Source organism: Balaenoptera acutorostrata, chromosome 20 (assembly GCF_949987535.1).
Source record: "Balaenoptera acutorostrata chromosome 20, mBalAcu1.1, whole genome shotgun sequence".
Taxonomy (NCBI): Eukaryota; Metazoa; Chordata; class Mammalia; order Artiodactyla; family Balaenopteridae; genus Balaenoptera; species Balaenoptera acutorostrata.
In genome coordinates, this window is record NC_080083.1 from 22,950,840 (window position 1) to 22,970,485 (window position 19,646).

The 19,646-nt window shown below is 53.4% G+C and overlaps 1 protein-coding gene across 3 annotated transcripts; it reads right to left on the reverse strand.

Moving 5' to 3' along the window:
* Positions 1 to 219: 219 nt before the first annotated feature.
* Positions 220 to 19,069, reverse strand: MRM1 (mitochondrial rRNA methyltransferase 1). 3 transcript variants are annotated; one of them, XM_057536847.1, is made up of 6 exons: positions 18,295 to 19,069; positions 18,000 to 18,093; positions 16,023 to 16,155; positions 15,801 to 15,920; positions 15,409 to 15,596; positions 220 to 637 (listed from the first exon to the last, which is right to left on the reverse strand). In XM_057536847.1, exons 1-5 carry the CDS (start codon positions 18,855 to 18,857, stop codon positions 15,451 to 15,453), a joined length of 1,056 nt encoding a protein of 351 aa, XP_057392830.1. In that variant the 5' UTR covers positions 18,858 to 19,069; the 3' UTR covers positions 220 to 637; positions 15,409 to 15,450. The 3 variants fall into 3 exon arrangements, with proteins under 3 accessions (XP_057392830.1, XP_057392829.1, XP_007190307.2); XM_057536846.1 differs by lacking the exon at positions 220 to 637 and adding an exon at positions 14,887 to 15,166; XM_007190245.2 differs by lacking the exon at positions 220 to 637 and having other exon boundaries at positions 14,887 to 15,596.
* Positions 19,070 to 19,646: the final 577 nt, after the last annotated feature.

Consider the following 19,646-nt stretch of genomic DNA (forward strand, 5'->3'; position numbering starts at 1 on the left):
AACGAGGAGCCATTGAAGGTTTCTGAGCCAGGACAGGAAAGATCTGATTTGCATTTTAGGCTTATCATTTGGAGACGAAGTGGAGGCGAGAAGGCTATGGAAGCCACCTCCTTCCATGAACAAAAGTTAATACCTCATGGCCTGACTGGAGAACTTACAAGCCATTTTTTTTTAAAATTTATTTATTTTAATTAATTTATTATTTTTGGCTGTGTTGGGTCTTCTTTGCGGTGCACGGGCTTCTCATTCTGGTGGCTTCTCTTGCTGCGGAGCATGGGCTCTAGAGCGCTGGGGCTTCAGTGAAGCGGCACGTGGGCTCAGTAGTTGTGGCTCGTGGGCTCTCTTAGAGCACAGGCTCAGTAGCTGTGGCTCACGGGCTTAGTTGCTCCGTGGCATGTGGGATCTTCCCGGACCAGGGCTTGAACCCGTGTCCCCTGCATTGGCAGGCAGATTCTTAACCACTGTGCCACCAGGGAAGCCCACAAGCCCTTTTTTAACCACTGCACACAGGCCTCAAGCTGCGTGGGTTCCCTGCCTGGAGGCAGATGCTGGGGAGGGTGAAGCTCCAGGATCTGCTTCCCACTCCGGCCTCCTTCAGTCGGGGCCCCAGCATTGACTGAAGAGGTATGTAAGTCCCCTGAAAGATGAAGGGGGTTGTCGGAAGGGGGGCAGGGAGGGGGCGCCCTTTACTGAGGGTCTGCTCAGCTCCTCACCTTTTACCCCAGGTCCTCGTGACCGTGGGGCAAGTGCCCTGAAGTCATTATCTCTGTTCCAAAGAAGGAAACCAAGACCTGTCCTAGTTAGGAACAGCCCAGGACCCCCAGGGCCGGGACACAAGCCCAGGTGGGTCTGACCTCAAAGTTCCTCAGACCACAAGCAGGAAGAGAAACCAAGGCCTCAAGGAAGCAAGGCCCCCTCCTCCCGGAAGGAGGACCACTCTGGCCCAGCTACCACGGGGAGGCATTCTCAAGACCCCTGTCCCCCTCCTGCCCCACCTTCCATCAGTCTCTCCACCAGCCACGTCGGGATCCCAGCCTCCCATGGACACACGCCCACACACACTCATGCTGAGTTCTGGTGTATCGAAGACATTCACAAAGACTGTCACAGTTCACCCAACTTCCCAGTTTAGATGCGCCAACCTCATCTGAGGCTACCGATCGGAGCCCCTGTCCTGTGCCAGATGACATTGAGTAAAGGCAGGAAAGAGCAGAGGGGCCGCCCAGGATGGGGTCCATGCCCCACCAGCCCTGGGGGACCCCGAGTAGGGGACCTGGCAGACAGGAGAGCTTCTGAGCAAAGGGTGGGCCCCTGAAGGGGGACAAGGACAGCAGGTCTCAGAGAGGCATCTGGGCAGGAAACAGACCCAGAGGCAGGGTGAGAGGCAGAGAGGAAGCAGACAATTCTAGTTCATAGCTGAGCCTGGCAGCAATGCCCAGGGCGCTGGCCACACTCCAGCCGGGTAAGAGCGCCAGCTCGGGCCTAAATTTTAATCAATGGATCTAAGCCTTGGCCACAGTCAGCAGCAAGGAAGATTAGTAGAGACCTGGGAGGGAAGAAGGAGGGTGCACATGGAATCTATCTGGGGGGAAGGGGGTTCAGCACCCCTTCCCACAAGGCATGGAGTAGGAGGCAGAGGTGAGAGGCAGACTATGTCAACAGTGAGGGAACAAATCTGACCCACTGAGGCTCAGTCAGACCCTAATATCCAGCCTCCAATACCTCTCTCCCTCGATCTCAGCAAGCCTCAAGTGAGACACCAAGAAGAACTTACCAACCAGTGAGACCCCAGGATGCCTGAGCAGGGGAGGCTCAAAGCATTCAGGTCATCCTTAGCTGAGGAGAGAGGTCTCAGCAGAGGAGCTCCAGTGCCCCCATGGTTCCCTTCAGGCCAGGCTGTACCAGGGATGGAGACCACATTCCCGCCCCGCCAAGTGCTCTGGAGAGAGGGTGGAAAGTAGGCGACAAAGGGTATCAGCTGCCCAGCATAACATATTAGCATCTAGGTGAGATTAATCAAGCCCAGAAACCTCGAGCACACCCCTAATTAGTTGCTGCTGATAACTATATTTGTCATGCTCTCCAATTATTCCACTGTAAATTTCAGAGTTTAATTGCACCTTGTTCTTCATTGAAGTGTCACTGTTTGCACATGCTCCCCTAATTCTTTAGCAAATTTGACAAAATTCAGCATTAAATATAGATTATCTTTAGATTTCCATAATTAACACAACCAAACTGTCTTGGGCCTAAATATTTCTCCCAGCACCATAAATCTGGCCTGTCCCCGGAACCCGGAGAGCCGCTCCCAGCTCTCCCGGCAGAGGCCGTGGTGAGAACACACATGCATGTACGCGAATTCACATGACATGCCCGTGCAGGGCTGGGGCAGAGGGTGGCGGGCGAGGCTTCATTGAGGGCACACACCCAGGGCCCATTCCACCCCCAAATGTGTAGGAGGCCCCATCGAGGCTGCTCACTGGGGCACCTCAGCTATGTCCCAGGGCTTAGAAGGCCAGTCCAGCACCACAGCTGACCTCTGCCCCTGGCAGGTGGGCTAGAGGCCAATGGCCCAGCCTATAGTCAGGCCATAAGCCACTTCACCCCATGAAGGCCAAAGGGGCCCTGTGTGACCTTTATCCCCATTGAGGCCATCCTTGATGTTGGATGTTGCGCTACGAACACGGCCCCAGCAGACAGGAATGCCCTCTGTGCCCACCCTTTCCCTGGCGCCCTCCCTGCCCAACCTTCTCTCCTAATCCACTCTCTCCAGACTCACCAGGTGAATATATGTCCATTCAACTCTAAACATTTACCTGGGGCTCTTAGTTCAGGGGGAAGGGAGGGGAGGGAGGAATTCATGCACCGCCCCCTAACATCAGGCTGTGAATCTTTTCTACCAGCCCCCCAAACCGCAAATCTAACACCCCAACAAAGCCAGCAAGGTGTCCCATTTCCAAGATGACAAAGGGGCAGCAGGGGTAGGTAGGAGAGGGCAGAGAAGCCTATGCCCGCTCCAGAGCCCTCCCAGCCCTTGGCCCCTTGGAGGATCTAGATCCATATCCTGGGTTTACCCCAAGTCAAGTCCCTTCCCCAGGCTGGCTGGTTCATGGGCAGCAGAGCATCAAGACTTCAACTGCCAGCCAAGCGTCATATCCGCTGCTGCAGTCATGCAAACACACACACACACACATTTAGATATACACACAGATACAGAGACAAATGGACACAGAGACATACCACCGACACCCAGGGACACACACAGACACCCAAAATCACACACTGACACACAAAGACAGACATACACAAACAGAAACACATACCCCTCTGCCCCAGCCTTGTAGGAAGATGGGGGCAGCCAGACAGAGAAATACTCACTGCCCAGAAATCAGTGGCATATCCAGAACCTTGCTGCGCTGAAGGGCGAGAGCGGGCTGGGGGCTCTGGCAGGCAGCTCTCCAGTCCTCTCACCCTCTTAAGAATCCTCAAAGCGTACCGGCAGCAAATTTGGAGGAAAATCAATGGCCTTTAATGAGATTTGATTTTTTGCCCCAATGGGGGGTGCTGGGCTGGGGGTTACGTGGGGGATCTCTGGGTGCAACATACAAGGAGATGGGCCCAGACACAGCTTGCAGGGCTGGGAGGGACTGGGCAACCAGCACTGAGGAGGCTCCAGGGCCAGTAGCCATCAGGACAGGCACTGACAGAGGACCAACAGAGAGGAGATGAGGCTGCCATCCAGCCCCACCCAACCAGGCCGAGAGGGCCCCTGGGCCGGCTTGGGGGTCTGCAATAGCCAGGCTGGGTTCTGGATCTGGATCCAGCAGTCTGGATTCCCAGCCTCAGAAGGAACGAGGGACCGAGGTCCACCCGGGTCAGAGGGGCTGGCCAAGGCCAAGAACAGTGGGAAGCGGCACCGGAGGGTGGTGGTTGTACAGCCCACTCAAGGTCATTGGCTTTGGAGGTGGTGAAAGGCAATGATTGAGCACCAGCCAGCCTCCAGGCACTTGTTATTGCCATTCTGCAGAAAACCCTGCGAGAGAGGCCATGGCCCCTTGCTCAGCTGAGGAAAGTGAGGATCAGAGAAGTTAAAGAAATTGCCCACAGCCACCCAGGCGGCAAGTGCCCAAGGCAGCACCTGACCAAGGTCTGCCAGGCCCTGAAGTCTGTGTTCCCTCCATTCATTCTGCTCGCAAGCAGCGCCTCGCAGGCGATGAAGTGCCACATCGTCACCTCTCTTCTCCTCTTCCAGCCCAGGGCTCCAGGATCCCTGGGCCATCCAGGTCAGAGCTTGGGTTCAGGCTCCAGGGTGACGGGAACTCAGGGAATCTCCTCCACAGCTCAAGCCCAAATTACAAGACTTCCCCGGACACAGAAAAGAGGACACTTGTCAGGTGGAATCCTGTCTACCCCACCCCACAGGCTGAAGTTCCCTCCTTCCTTACTGAATCATAGAAGGGATCAGAGGCCATCAACCCAGCCTTAATATCATGTGCCTGAAGCCCCTGTGCCACATCCCGCCTGAGTGGTCATCTGAATGCTTGCACTCCTCCAGTGACAGGGAGCTCACTACCTCCAAAGTACCCCATTCAACCTCTGGAATCCTGTTAGACTGAGCTGCTATCTGACTCCCTGAGCCTCCTACTGGGCCCAATCCTGCCCTCTGGGTCACTGCTCTGCTCCATGAAAGCACTTCTGTAATTTGAATACCATGGCCACTGCTCCTACTACTACCACCCACATGCTTCCGCTCTCCTGGCTAAACACTTCCTCATTCCCTCAACTGTTGCAAACTGTCCTCCCCCATTCCCTCCCACCCACCCACCCAAAGGTGTCAGCAGAACTGTTGACTGCAGAGAGGAGTGGCAATGGATTCTTGGATATGACACCAAAAGCACAGGCAATAAAAGAAAAAATAGATGAATGAGACTACATCAAAATTTAAACCTTCTATAACAAACTAGTGAATATTGCATAAAAGAAGCAGACTCAGATATAGAGAACAAACTAGTGGTTACCAGTGGGGGGAGAGGGCAGTCTAGGAATGGGGGAGAGGGAGGTACAAACTACAGGGTGTAAAATAGGCTCAAGGATGTATTGTACAACACAGGGAATATAGCCACTATTTTGTAATACTCTAAAAGGAAAGTAACCTTTAAAAATTGTATAAAAATAACATTAAAAAAAATTTTTTTAATGTAAAACTTCTGTGCATCAGAGGACACAATCAATAGAGTGAAAAGCAACCTACAGAATGGGAGAAAATATTTGCAAATCACTATCTGATGAGGGATTAATATTCAAAATATATGAAGAACTACAACTCAACAACAACATCAACAAAAAAATAACACAGTTAAAAATCGGGCAAAGGACTTGAATAAACATTTCCCCAAAGATGATTTACAAATGGCCAACAAGCATATGAAAAGACGCTCAGGGACTTCCCTGGCGGTCCAGTGGTTAAGACTCTGTGCTTCCAATGCAGGGGGTGCGGGTTCGATCCCTGGTCAGGGAACTAAGATCTCACATGCCGCCTGGTGCGGCCAAAAAAAAAAGATGCTCAACATCACTAATCATTAGGGAAACACAAATCAAACCCACAGTGGGATATCACCTCACACCCATCAGAACAGCTACTATCAAAAACAAACAAACAAACAGAAAATAACAAGTGTTGGTGAGGATCTGGAGAAACCGGAACCCTCATGCATTGTCGGGGGGATTGTAAAATGGTGCGGCCACTTTGGAAAACAGTATGATGGTTTCTTTAAAAATTAAAAACAGAACTACCAAATAATCGAGCAATCACACTTCTAGGAGTGTATCCATAAGAATTAAAAACAGAACCTCATTCAATAAAGATGTTTAAAAAAAAAAAAAACAGAACCTCAAAGAGATTTGCACACTCTTCGTGTTCATGGCAGAACTATTCAACAACAGCCAAGAGATGGAAGCAAACCAAGTGTCCATCAACCGATGAATGGATAAACAAAAGGTGGTATATACATACTATGGAATATTATTCAGTCTTTAAAAAGGAAGGAAATCCTATCACATGCTACATGGATGAAACTTGAAGACATTATGCCAAATGAAATAAGCCAGTCATAAAAAAAAATACTCTATGATTCCACATATATGAGTAACTGAAGTTGTCAAATTCACAGAAACAGAAAATAGAATGGTGGTGGGGAGAGGAATGGGGAGTTGTTGTTTAATGGGTGTAGAGTTTCAATTCTGTGAGATGGAAAGATCCGCAGATCTGTTGCACAACAATGTGAATATACTTAACTACTGAACTGTACACTTAAAAATGGTTAAGATGGTTAGCAAAAAAGAAGGAAAAAGCAAAGATTTTGTAATTAGATAAAACTGGGTTTGAGTCCCAGCTCCGCCGTTTCCTAGCTGCATGACCCGGGGCAAGTTGCCAAATGTCTCTGAGCCTCAGTCTCCTCAACTCAACAAGGACTGAGAGATCCTTACTAAGAGGGTTGCTGTGAGCATTATCTCATTGACAAAGCCAGTGAAGGACCTCGAACGTGGTCACTGTTGGAGGGATAAATTAGGAGGACTGGATTAACATATACACACTACTATATATAAACTAGATAACAAGGACCTACTGTATAGCACAGAGAACTATACTCAATATTTTGTAATAACTTATAAGGGAAAAGAATATATATATACACACACATATACATGTATCACTGAACCACTGCGCTGTACCCCTGAAACTAACGCAATGTTGTAAACCAATTATACTTCAGTTAAAAACCAAAACAAAAAACCGAAACATAAACAAAAAAGAACAAAAAAAAACCCTCAAACCAAACAAACAAAACCTCCGGGCATGGCTGGAGCATCAGAATCATATTCTAGAAGCTACCCTCGTGTGGGAGCTGCTCGGGCCTCTCAGATTGGAGCTGGGGCAGCTGACAGCCCTGGACTGACTGTCCACCGCCAGCCATGCACGTGCCTACCCCTCCCCCCACCATTCTCCCTCCCACCCATTTCCTCCTGCTCTCCTTATTCCTCACTCCACCACCAACCTCCTTGGGAGCCTAGAGCACACCAAGCCTGCCCCCACCAGAGGGTCTCTGCTCGTACTTGTTGTTTCCACTGCCCAGAATGCTCTCAGAGGGCTCACCCCTTCTCTTTCTTCAGGTCTTTGCGTAAAGGTCACCTTTTCAAGGGGGCCTATCCCTAACTACAGTATTCAAAACGGAGCCTTCCCCCAAACTGTACTTCCATCCCCCTTTCCCTGCTCTATTTCTTGCATAACACACTATATAATTTTACTTATTGATTTTTTGCTGACTCACTCACTGCTGTATCCCCAGCTGGCATATAGTAGATGCTCAATAAATACTTGTTAAATGACAGCATGAGCTAAGCCTTGGCTGTCTGTCCTCAGAGGCCCTCTGCCCCGCCCTCTACTCCCATCCTAGCGGCAGGGTCTGCAGCTTTAAGGACTCCCACTCCCAGGTCCTGGCAGGAGAGGTGGGAGCCCTTCTTGCCTTGCAGCCCCGGGTTCTCCAACTGCCACTCCATCAGCCTGGGCACCGATCCTGTCCGTCAATGTTGGCCTCCGGCAGCCACACTTGGATGCCCACCCCAATCGATAACTAGCGGCTGCCATCGATCTGCCCTACAGGGTAGAGCCAGAGGAGAGGAAAAGAGAGGAACATACAGGATGTGGAGACACAGCCCCAGACAGGGAGCAGCAACAGGGACCCCCAGTGACAGGCAGACAGGATGGAGATCATCAGAAAACAGGCAGAGCTGAGAAGGAGAGGAAGAACCAGACCCTGAGCTAAGAAGGGTAAAGAGGCTGACACAGAGGGAGGCCCCCAAGAGAGACAGAAGAGGGGGGCAAGGAAGAGTTCTGAAGGCCTACCTTGTGCCCAGGGCATTTTCTCTCAAGCCCCAGCACAACCCTGGGAGAAAGCCAGTTTGGGCACCATTTTACAGGGAGGAAACTAAGCTGAGAGGTTCAGAAACTCGGCTAAGGCCTGAGCCTTTAGATGTGGGAGCAGAGCCAGGATTTAAACCCAAGTCTGGGTGTCTCTAGGCCAAATGCCACCCACAGTAGCCCTGAGCTGTCACTCTGGCCTCCCAGCCTGAGCAGAACACCCACAACTGAGCCGGGAGCTGGTGGAGGTGCTCCCACACTGGGATGACCCACTTAGAGCTTGTCGCGATGGCTGGGGAGCGGTGGAGTGGGGAGACAGGGTGGGGTGCTGCGTGGGGGAGGGGCTTGGTGTTGGGGGGAGGGAGGGTGGCTGTGCGCAGATGTGGCTTGGCCTCCTGAGCAGCAGCCTCCTAGCGGACGCTTGGGCTGCAGGTCCTCTCCTGCCAACCCCAGCTCCCCACCCTTCCCTCCTTCCCTCCCTCCCAAACCCTTCGGACTGCCGCATCATGACCTTGGGCCAGTTACTCAACCCCTCAGGGTCTACTTCCTGTCTCTAAACCAAAGGTAGTAACAGTGCCCACCCGAAAGCATCATAACGATTAAAGGAGACGAGGCATGTAAACCTGCTAGCACATGGCACATACATAATAAACACTCGTCCCATCGCCACCGTCATCATCATCATTATCACGATCATCATCATCACCCTGCTGCCAGCGCACGGCTTGCGGGTCCCATACTCACCATGGCGAGACTGTCGTGTACGTGTATTGGTCTCAGGGCTCTGACTTAAACAAGATCCAGCCCCTGGCAGTGCCTGACCTGCAGCTAGTACCCCCATCTATGGGAGGGGCATCTGTGCAAGGCCTGGATGCAGATGGGTCTCAGCAGGGCTGAGGGCTGAGGGGCTCTACAGAGCATCCCCTCAGCCCTCGATTAGCTTCTTTGTTTCAGAGAATCAAGAGCAGCTGTGGCTGGGGGATCATTTGCATCTTGCCTCCTCTGAAAGGTGAAAGGTCAGGGCCAGCTGGAAACATGCTGAGAGATTTGCCCCCCACCCCACCATAGAGAAGAGGAGGGGGAGGCAATTAGTCTCCCATCTCAGGACCCATGTGCTTGTTCGTTCATGGTTTTTAAACCCCCAGCATGTGCCTGGTCCTGTGCTGGGACCGGGGAATATGAAAGGAGTAAAGCTAACTAACTCCTGCCCCATAGTCTAAAGGAGGGGAGTGGGTGTACCTAGGCAGTGGGAGGGGCGTAGTGTCTGCAGAGGCCTGTGGGGACCAAGGGACAGAGGAGGCCTGTAAGGCTGCTTGCAAGAGGGGACCAAGCCCACTGTCTTACTGTCTCCCTCGTTTGCTGACTTGTGTCTCGTTTTCTTCTTTCTGAAGGAAACTGTTCAGCCCACTGACGTTTTTTTGAGGTGACAGATAAACCACAAAAGGTACCACTTTTTAGAGTCTCCCTTCTGACACCCACAAACCTCAGCAAAAAGCAGGGTGTCTGAGGGGGACGGGGGTAGGGGCGCAGAGGTGGCAGGAGAACGCAGAAGGGGCCAAGTTCAGCCAGACTGCTGGGTTTGGGGGCGGTGGGGCGGGAAGCCCGGGCCCAGCCCCTCCTCCCGGCCCACCGCAGCTGGGGAAGGGTGTCCTCTGAAATGGAATATTGTGACAGAGAGGGCACGCAGGGGGCGAAGGACAGGCATTTCCATAAGAATCCTTCTTGGAGTGTAGTGGAGGGGAACCTTGTTTAGAAGCAGCCTTCCCAGAGCCCGAGGTATAAATCTCCTGGTCCCAATTCAATGAACGGCCCCACTCCCTTTCCCAGTCTGGGGAGGAAACTGGGACAATTAACTGGGGCAAAGTTCACGCCCTTTCCTGCTTCTTTGAACCTAGTGGTCCTCAGGGCTCTGGCCCTGCTCCCCTACCCCGGTTGGCTAAACAAAGTCCTGCAGTTTAAAATGATAATTCTGAGAGCAGTTGTTGTTCCCTGTAAAATAACAACAACGGCTGCCATTGTAGAGAGTTTAACAATTTACCAGGCTGTGAGTATCGTGTCCCCATTTTACAGAACTGAATAAATGTCCTAGAGGACGGCGACTTGCCTTAGGTCATCAAGCTAGGAAGAGGTGGGTCAGGATGAGAACCCAAGATCAAACCCTGTTCACACCGAGTCAGGGGAGATTCGAAAGGAAGGAAGAAGCGGCCAGGCTGGGATGCAGTGGGGATGAGGTTGATGGGGGAGGGGAGAGGAAGGGACAGCCTCAGGTGCTACACCCCCTGACCAGGCCCCCAGGACCTTGGGGGGAGGGGAGAGTGACAGCCTCCCAGCCAGTGGACACCTCTCTCCCACATAAAACTCTCTGTATGTGGGTCTGAACACAGACCCAGGAGTGGGGAGCAGGGAGCTGCTCTAGGAGGCACCTCCCCCAGCAGGATGAGCTGAAGACCACCAGGGAGGTGTTAATGAAACAGAGAAGCTGCGAATAGACCCAGGAGTGATTCCAATCTGACACCTCCACCCAGCCCCCACCAGTAATGAGCTGGGACCTGCCCTTCTCCCCAGAGAGGGGGACTCCTTGGGCATCTCTGTAGCTTCTGATGCCTCCTTTGATCATCATCATCATTATTCTTATTATTGTCATTACTTTCACTGCCATAAAAAAGCTCACATTTATTGAGCACCTACTGTGTCGCCGGCACTGCGCTAAGTCCTTTTTATACATCCAATCGTTAATGCTCACAATGACCTCTATGATAGGTACTGTTCCTATCTCCATTTCACAGATGAAGAAACTGCGGTTCAATCAGGTTAAGTGATTGGCCTGAGGCAGACCCAATATTTGGACCCAGGACTGTCTGATTCAGAAGTGTGTGGTTTTTTTTTTTGTCTTTTTTTAAAATTGATGTAGAGTTGATTTATGATGTTGTGTTAATTTCTGCTGCACAGCAAATTCTTCCCCATATTCTTTTCCATTACGGACTATCCCAGGACACTGAACATAGTTCCCTGAGAAGTGGGCTCCTAACGCTTTCGCTGCTGGGCCTCTGACCAGACCCACACAGTCCTCAGCAGGAAGGTGGGAGGGGTGTCTGGGGAGAGGCCGGGGAGCCCAATCCTTGGGGCACTGGGGATGGGCCCACACCTCCACGAAGGGAGGTATGTGTGTGTGGCCCCGGGGCTAGAGCCGGCCTGGTGAGTAACGGTAACACCGTGTGTCCTGAAGTTCCAGAACTGGGAAGAAAGAAGAGCAGGATCCCAGGCCTCCCAGCCTCCGGTCTCCCTGGGTGCTCTCGCTGGGTCTCCTTTCCATCTGTGTGCAATAAGAGTTGGGCCAGGGGGCTCCAAGGAAGGACCTCCAGCTCTGCTCACTGCCTGGGGAAGGGCTGAGCAGCTCTGAGAGTGGAGTCCCATGTTTGTAAACATCATTAATCAGGGATTAGCAGATGGGCATGCTAACTGCACCTGTGGAAGCCAGAGACCTCAAGGTTGATTACAAACTGTGGGGCTCCCTGGCGCCTGGCCCTGCTGGAGTGGGGAGGGGGGTCGAGTTTAGGACCCCAGCCTGGGGGAGGGTATTGGCAATTTAACCTCCTGCCAGAAAAAGAAAAAGATGCCAGCCCTGGAGGGGGCAGGGGCGCTGGCCACAATTGAGCTGCTCTGGGAACACCAACCTTCTGAGACCTGTCCCCTCTTGGCTGGGGGACCCTGACAAAGGAGGGTCCTGCAAATGTCATTTCAACCCCCGCCCCTCCCCCAACTCCCTCTGTTCTTGGCAGTAGACCATTGTGTATTGCAGCTGAAAGGGGCCCTAGAGCCTATGGGGAAATTGAGGCCAGGTTGGTAGGAGGGCAGAGCCCAGTGCCCTGACCTCTAGGTTGGCCCCCAGGCGCTGTGAGAACACCTTGAAGTCTGAGGGCATGGGGCTGAGGGCTTTACGTGCACAATCTCGTAATGATCCATACCACGATCCTCCAAAGTGGACACTATTGTCCCCATTTACAGATGAGGAAAACCAAGGCTTGGAAAAGTTAAAGGACATGTCCACATTTACACCACTAGCAAGTGTCAGACTTGGAACTCAAAGCAAACACTGCTGAACAGCCAAGGTCATGTTCTCAGCCACCGCTGTGCTCTCCTCTGGCTGCATCCCGACCCTGCCGCCCTTCATACCCACGGCCACAGCCACCCCAGCTCCTGGGCTTCTAACCGCACTTGCTGAGCTGAGCAGCCTCTATGAAGCCAGCACCCGAGGCCACGTGCAAAGAGAATCAGGCCTCATCCTCGGCCTTAGGACCTCAGGTGCATTTTCTTCGTTTTGGGAGTGCCTGGTCTGCATGACATAACTACACACCTGTGTGTACCTGGCAGGTAATTACGGGCTCAGTTCCCTTTGGTCCAAGTGAACTTGTCTTGCTGGAGGACAGCCAGCCTGCTGCCCAGGGGGCGAAGCAGGGAGGAGCCGCCTGGGCCTGGCTGTTTGCCCAGGGGAGTGGCCCTCTAGGTGGCCCAGACCACTGGGAATCAGAAAGCTGATGAACAGCAGGCCCAAGGCAGGTTAGATAGGGTTCCAGACACCACGGAGGAGTCTGTGGGAAGGAGGGGGCTCTGGACCCCAAAGACACCAAAGCCCAACTTCTAGGTTCCATGCTGGGTTTAGCTCTAGAGAGCAGAACTGAATTCTGTACCTGCACATGCAGGGGAGCACCAGGGCACCTCAGTTTGTTTTCATCAGGTCTATTAGTCTGGGTTCTCCACAGAAACAGAACCAATAGGATATACATATATACACATCCACATCCAGATACACACTATGTATGTTATAAGGAATTGGGTCATGTGATTACAGAGGCTGATAAGCCCCAAGTCTGCAGGGTGGGGGCTAGACACCCAGGAGAGCTGACGATGTAGTCCCCATCTGAAGGCCAGCCAGGCTCGAGACCCAGGAAGAGGCCATGTTTCAGTTCCAAAAAGCAGGGAGAATTCTCTTACTTGCAGAAGGGTCAGCCTTTTTGTTCTATTCGGATCTTCAACTGATTGGATAAGGCCCATCACACTGGGGAGGGCAATCTGCTTTACTCAGTCTACCAATTTAAATGCTAATCTCATCCAAACACACCGTCAGAGAACCACCGAGAATAATGTTTGACCAACTATCCGGTCACCCCATGGCCCAGTCAGGTTGACACATAAACTGAACCCTCACATCCAGGTTTGTATTATCATGTGCCAGTCCTGGGGTGCACAGCCCTGTAGTTTACAGAATACTTTTTATTTTTACAACCTCCCTATTGGGGAGGGGGTAGCTGGAGCTGGCAGCGATGGCACTATCCCCATTTTACAGATGAGGAGACCAAGACACCACCCAGATAGGAAGCCACAGAGTCAGGGCTGGATCCAGCATCTTCTGAAGAACTTTGGGGACAGGTAAAAGGTTGCTTGGCCCAAACTTTCAGGCATGCACTCAAAAGCATAGGTGTGAATGATTTGGAAGCAGCTGGACACCTGCAGGTGGCTTGAGAGCCAGTGATTCTCGTACTGGTTGCACGCTGGCATCAGCTGGGGAACTCCTAAGAAATGCTGGTGCCTGGCTCTTTCCCCAGAGATGCCAATCCAATCAGCCTTGTGCCTCTGGGCACCTGGACTACTAAAGTGATGCCCCCACCCACCCACTCCCTGATCCCAGAACACTAAGGCACAGCCACAGTTAAAAACCACACTAGGCTCTTGGTCAAGAGTGCAGCAGGGATATGGGAGGTGGTGCAGTACACCCAAGATGGACACGTGCCAGCAGAGGTCACAGCCTGTGTGGCAGTCAGGGACAGAGCTCAAGGGGGGACCCGGGCAATGGAGATCTATGGCGTTTATGAAGGGATTTCTTCCTCCTTCTTGAGAGGAATAACTTTGAATTTAAAGCCATCTTAGGCATTTTTAAAACAAATTCAAATGTCTTTCTAAACTGGCATCACCATTAGAATTCCAAGATAAATCCATTCCACAGAGAAAAGGGCAGTACTACTTACCAAGCACCTATGATGTGTAAGGCACTGAGTTCCTATCACCCTCTATATCCTCCCGGCCACCCAAGAAGGTAGGATTATCCCCCTCTGACCGAGAAGGGGGCTGAGGCGCAGGTGGGTAAGGAAATGGCCAAGGTCACACAGCATCGGGATCTGCAGCTAGGGCTGCTGTCCTCCAGATCCATGCTCCAGAGCACTGGTTCTCAACTAGGAGCGACTCTGTCCCCCAGGGGACACGTGGCAGTGTCTGGAGACATTTCTGGTTGTCACAACTAGGGGGAGAAGGGTGCTACCAGCATCTTGTGGGCAGGGGCCAGAGATACTGCTAAACGTCCTACAATGCACAGGACAGGCCTTCACAACAGTTATCCAGCCCAGGATGTCAGTATTGCCGAGGCTGAGAAAACTAGTGGTTCCCAGTCTGGGCTGCACATGAAACCCATGTGGGAAGCTTTAAAAATTCAGATGTTCATGTTGCACACTGACCAATTACATCAGGCTGGGAGGGGTGGGTCCCCAGTGTCACTTGTTTTTTAAAGCTTGCCAGGTGGTTCCAATGTGCAGCCAACACTGCTCTAAGTTACTTATCCTAGTGGCCTCTGCTCCACTTGTGGGACCCTGGGGGAGGAGTACCAAAGTTGTCTGGGTTGTACAATAAACAGCAATGCTGCGAGGTCCTCACCACCTCCCAGAATCAAAGGCCAAGGCTCTGGTTCAGCGGGTCGGTCCACAGAGGCAGACTGACTGATGACTCACCCATGGGGGTTATTGGTGAGCCAGTAGGGTGGGAGGTATTTGCTAATCGTTCCCCTGCCCCTCTGGGGTGGGGGGGTGGGGGTGGGCCACAGCCAGGAATCTCCCCAGGTGGCTGTGAAAGCTTCCTGAAGACTATGGACCAAAGAGCGAGGCTGCCACCTAATGGAGAAATCAGATATAATGGCCCACTGGTTGAGGTCCTGCTGGATACCAGGTGATGTTTTATTGGATTCTCACAACAGCCCTGCGAGAGAGGTGGAGACAAGGGCCCCGAGACACAAAAAGATGAAGCCATGTGCACAAGGCCCCAGTAGGGCAGGGTTTGAGCCTGGATTTGCACCTGTCTGGCCCACAAGAGAGCCCCGGGCTTCCCTCTACATTCTCACGCTGGTCCAAGCGGAAGAGGACCCCTGGACTGGGCCGCTTGAGTCCCTTCTGATGTCTGAACTTCCCCTTGACTTCCAGGCAGGGCCTGGAAAGAAAGAGACCCTCTGTCCCAGCACAGCCTGGAAATTAACAAGCTGCCATCTCCAATTGCAAGTCCAAAGCCAAAACGGGAAACTGAACTTCCTCTGGTCTCCACCACAAAGCTCCCAGCCCTGGGAGAGCAGTTTATAAACACGGGCCTGGGTGCACACACTCAGGCAAGAAGGCAAGAGACCCCTGCACATTTGAGCGTGTGGATGTGTGTGCCCCCCCCCAGCACACACACACCTCGGACAGTCCAAGTCAGCCCCCGTCTTGCCTCTCCTTTTCTCATCCCGAGGACAGCCCTGGGTGCTGAGCCACTCTGGGCACTTCAGACAAGGCCGAGGGATCTTGGGGGTCTTGAAGAGGTTGCTCTCTCTTCCCGTCCACCAGGAAACCCTTCCTCTGGCTGCAAATGGAGTGAAGAAGAATTCCTGCACAGACAGATGGAAGGACAAGGATGGAGAAGAGGACCATGTGCCAGCCACTCCCTCACTTAATCCTCAAGAGGATGTAGGTATTTTCCTCATTTGGCACATAAAGCAACAGAGACACAGAAAGACTGAGAAACTTGTTTAGGATGAACCAGCTGTACATGTGTGATTAAAGGGAGAGAAGTAAGGGGAGTGGGGACTCACCTGCAGCCACGGAGACATTTAAGGATTCGAGTCCAGGAGGCAGCTGCCGGCCGGGCCGGATGCTAAGGAGAAGCTGGCAGGAGGCCTGCACCTCCGGGGACAGACCAGAGCCCTCGTTCCCTGCAGGGTACGGGGGCCAGAGGGTTAGGGAGGCCCCAGCTGTTCACACAGGCACTCAGAAAATGCATGTCTGAGCACAGAAAAGCAGGGGCATCTACCTACCCAGCACTAGAAGAGTAGGCCGGTCCCAGAGGAACTCCAAGCAACTAGTGATGGGGATCTCGGAAGACAGGGAGATCTCAGGCCCCGGGCAGCCCACCGTGCCAGCCACGAGCCAGCCCTGCCGGGCTTTGGCCTGAAACAGGGAAGAAGAAATCATGCTCTAGCTCACCAAACCTTCATCAGAGCCCCGGCCTTGCCCATATATTCATTCCCTCGTTGAGCCACCAGATTCAGTCAATAGTTATTAAGCACCTAGAACGGGCAGGCTCTGTTCTAGGCACTTGCATAAGGCAATGAACAAAACAGGCCCAAATCCTAGCCTCGTAGAAGGGTTGGTCAGGGAAGGCCTCACTGAAGTGACATTTGAATGCAGACCTGAAGGTGAGGGAGCACCACGTAGACATCTGGGGGAGGAATATTCTAGGCAGAGATCAGTAAGTGCAAAGGCCCAGAGGCGGGTGCTTACCTGGCATGCATGAGGAGCAGCAGAACAAGGTGGCCAGTGGAAAGGGAGCCACTGAGACAGGAGAGGAAACAAAGGGCCACGTGAGGTAGGACCTCAGAGGCCACTGGAAGGCCTTTGGTTTTTACTCTGAGAGATGCAAAGGCTTTGAAAGGTTTTTGAGCAGAGGACTAGTAACATGGTCTGACTTATGTCTCTACAGAAATCACTCTGCCTATGTTGAGAGCCACGAGCAGAAACAAGCAGACCAGTTAGGTTTCTGCACTGATACAGGCCAGAGATGATGGTGGCTTGGACCAGAGTGGTAACAGTGGAGATGGTGAGAAATGGTGAGAAATGGTGAGAATGTGGAAATAACATCAAGGTAAAAACAAAAGGATATGCCAACAGGTGGGACATGGGGAGTAAGAGTAGGAAGAATCAAGGAGGGTGCCAAGGTTTTGGGGCCTAAACAACTGAAGGGATGGAGGAGTTGCCATCAATTGAGCTGGTTAAGTCTGAAAAAGGAACAGGAACAACATTTGGAAATCTTGTTTGAAATGCCCATCAGACAGAAAAAAAGAGCTGTTGAGCAGGCAACTACATATGTAAATCTGAGGTTCAGGAGCAAGATCCAGGAGGGATACAAGTCTGGGAGGCATTCGAATATAGATGGCGTTTAAAGCCATCAGATTGGATGCGACCAACAAGAAATGAATATATACAGAAAAGAGATCCAAGGACTGTGACTTGGGAGCCCTGGGAGAGGATGGTCAGGGAAGCTGCTAAATACAGGGCAGTACTGCCCTCTTGTGTCCAGCAAGGGAAGCACAGCTGAAGAAAAATGTGTATGGACCAGAAGAGGGGTTTTATTAATACTTAGGTTTGCCCCTTCCTTCTTAGACATCAAAGTGGTTTTTTTGGTGGTGGTGGTGGTGGTTTTGAGGGTTTCTTTTGTTGCTTTGTTTCTTCGTTTGTGGGAGGGACGAGGGGAAAGGCATAGACTAGTCCCTGTTCAGGTTGCCTTTCAAGCCGCGCCCCTACTGGAGGAACCAGGAGCCACCTGCTCCTCACAGCTGAGCATTTACTGAATACCTACTTACTGGGCAGTGAGGCACTGTGTAAACCCGCAGGAGGAGCAAAGATGTACGCCACGGAAGGGAGTGCAGTAAAAGTCCCTAACATCAGATTCTGCTCCGTGCGTGTGCGCTTTCCTTTTTTTTTTTTTGGCCGCGCCGCGGGGCATGTGGGATCTTAGTCCCCGACCGCGGATGGAACCCGCGCCCCCTGCATTTGAAGCGCGGAGTCTTAACCACTGAACTGCCAGGGAAGTCCCACCATGTGTGGTTTTTAAAACTCCGGATCTTTCTCTTCCTAGAGGGATTTAGAAGGACGTAGGAAGCGATACCAACACGCCCCCTTCTCTCCCTTTCGTCCATCAGCTGCTAGCTGGGGGCCCTTGGAGAGACTGAACTTGGCTCATTTCTTCTCCTTTACTGACACCCCGCCCCCCACCTCCTTCTCCGCGCCATTACCTGTAAAAAACCGGCCAGGTCATCAGTGGAGAACACGTCCATCACCTCCATAGCCCCGGCGCTGGCCTTGCTGACTACAGGACTGAGCGGGCAGCTGCAAGATTTCCCCATGCCACCGTATGAGGCTGGGTAATCTCAAGCCCGGTGCCGTGCCCTCCCCCCAGCCCCCAAGAGTTAGGGGTGAGAATTTTGGCGTTGGGGAGGCCTGGCTGAGGGACCACCCAAGGGTCAAGGTGCTTAGGAACTCGGCTGCGCCTCCAAATTGGGGGACACGGGGAATAAGGGGAGACCATGCCTATTTCTCCGGCTGGTGATGACTTTATCCACTCCGAGAAAATGAGCGGAGCGCAGCACGGCGCCAAGATTCCGGGGATCCTGTAGCCCCTCGAGGACGAGCCACAGCTGTTGGGGGTCGTCTCCTGGCCGAGCCTGCCCGGCCTCAGCCCAGGGCCGGGGCCGCAGCGGGCTCACTTCCATGCAGACGCCCTGGTGGACCTGGTAGCGGCACAGGACGTCCAGCTTCCGCCGTCTGGGCCGCAGAACCGGGATGTCCCGCGCCTCAGCCGCGCGCAGCAGCTCGGCCCGCTCCCCCTGCAGCCCGGACCTACCGGCCTGGAGCAGGAGCCGGGCCACGCGGCGGCGGGCGGCCCGCAGAGCCAGGAGACACGGGGACAGGCCAAACAGAAGCTCCAGCCCCACGGCCGGCCGCGGAGTCGGCGCCAGGTCATCCAGGAGCAGGCGGCTTAGCTCCTCCCCGCCGGGCCGCTCCCCACGCCCCGCCGCTTGGGAGAAAGGACGCGTGAGGAGGCGACCGCAGCAATGCCAGGTCGCGCCGCCGACGGCCGAGAGCAGTGCCATGGTCGATGCCCCAGCTGCGTCCTCAAGAGTGGTCAACCCCGCCGGGGCCCGCTCCAGGCCCCCAAAGCGGGTGAAGGGGACCCGAAGGCTGCCCCCGGCCCACCCCCTCAGATACAGGAAAGGCCAGGATTCCCAGTCGGGTACTGGCCAGAACCCGGCCGTGGAACCTAGTTAGGGCCCTCCCGGCCCCCACGTGAGCCACTCCGCTTCCGCGTTCGGACGGCCCCGCCCCCGGCCCGGAGCCACACGGCGCATGCCCGGCGGCCAGGTCGTTCCCACAGCGCCCCCTGCAGGGCCGGCTGAGCGACGACCTCCGCCGCCCAGTCACTGGCCCGAGGGGTGCTCGCCGCTGAGCTGACCCTACCGTGGGCTGCGTTCTGCACCCTTCAAGGTCCCAGGAGACTGGAGGACCTCACTCACCCTGGTACCAGCAAAGGACACTTTAAGGGGATGTGTTGGCTTTCCTGTTCAACCTGGTTAGTCGTGGTGACTCCCTCCCCACATCCCGTCCTCCACCGGGCGCTGGTGACTTTCCTCAGAAGATTCTCCTACATCCAGCCCCTCCTCTACACCTCCATTGCCTGTCAAACCGTCGGCACCAGTCAGCAGGACCCCACCAATAACTTCCTGTGCCATGGCGCTGATTCTCTAAGTGACAGCTCTGTGCCTGACCTGCACCTGCTGACAAACCAACCGATGCCCTTGGCCCACAGGTAATGGCCAGACTCCTTGCTCAGCACTCGGACCCCAGGGGGATCCAGGCAAGGAGCTACCTTTTCAGCCCCACCT

Bases quoted from the DNA above. Each gene is read 5' to 3' on its own strand.
- MRM1 (XM_057536847.1), bottom strand. From the start codon at position 18,857: ATGGCACTGCTCTCGGCCGTCGGCGGCGCGACCTGGCATTGCTGCGGT. The intron at 18,094-18,294 runs GCATGGTCTCCC...GAAATCTTGCAG, and splicing joins ATCACCAGCCGGAGAAATAG to CTGCCCGCTCAGTCCTGTAG. The intron at 15,921-16,022 runs GTAGGTAGATGC...CGTACCCTGCAG, and splicing joins GCCTACTCTTCTAGTGCTGG to GGAACGAGGGCTCTGGTCTG.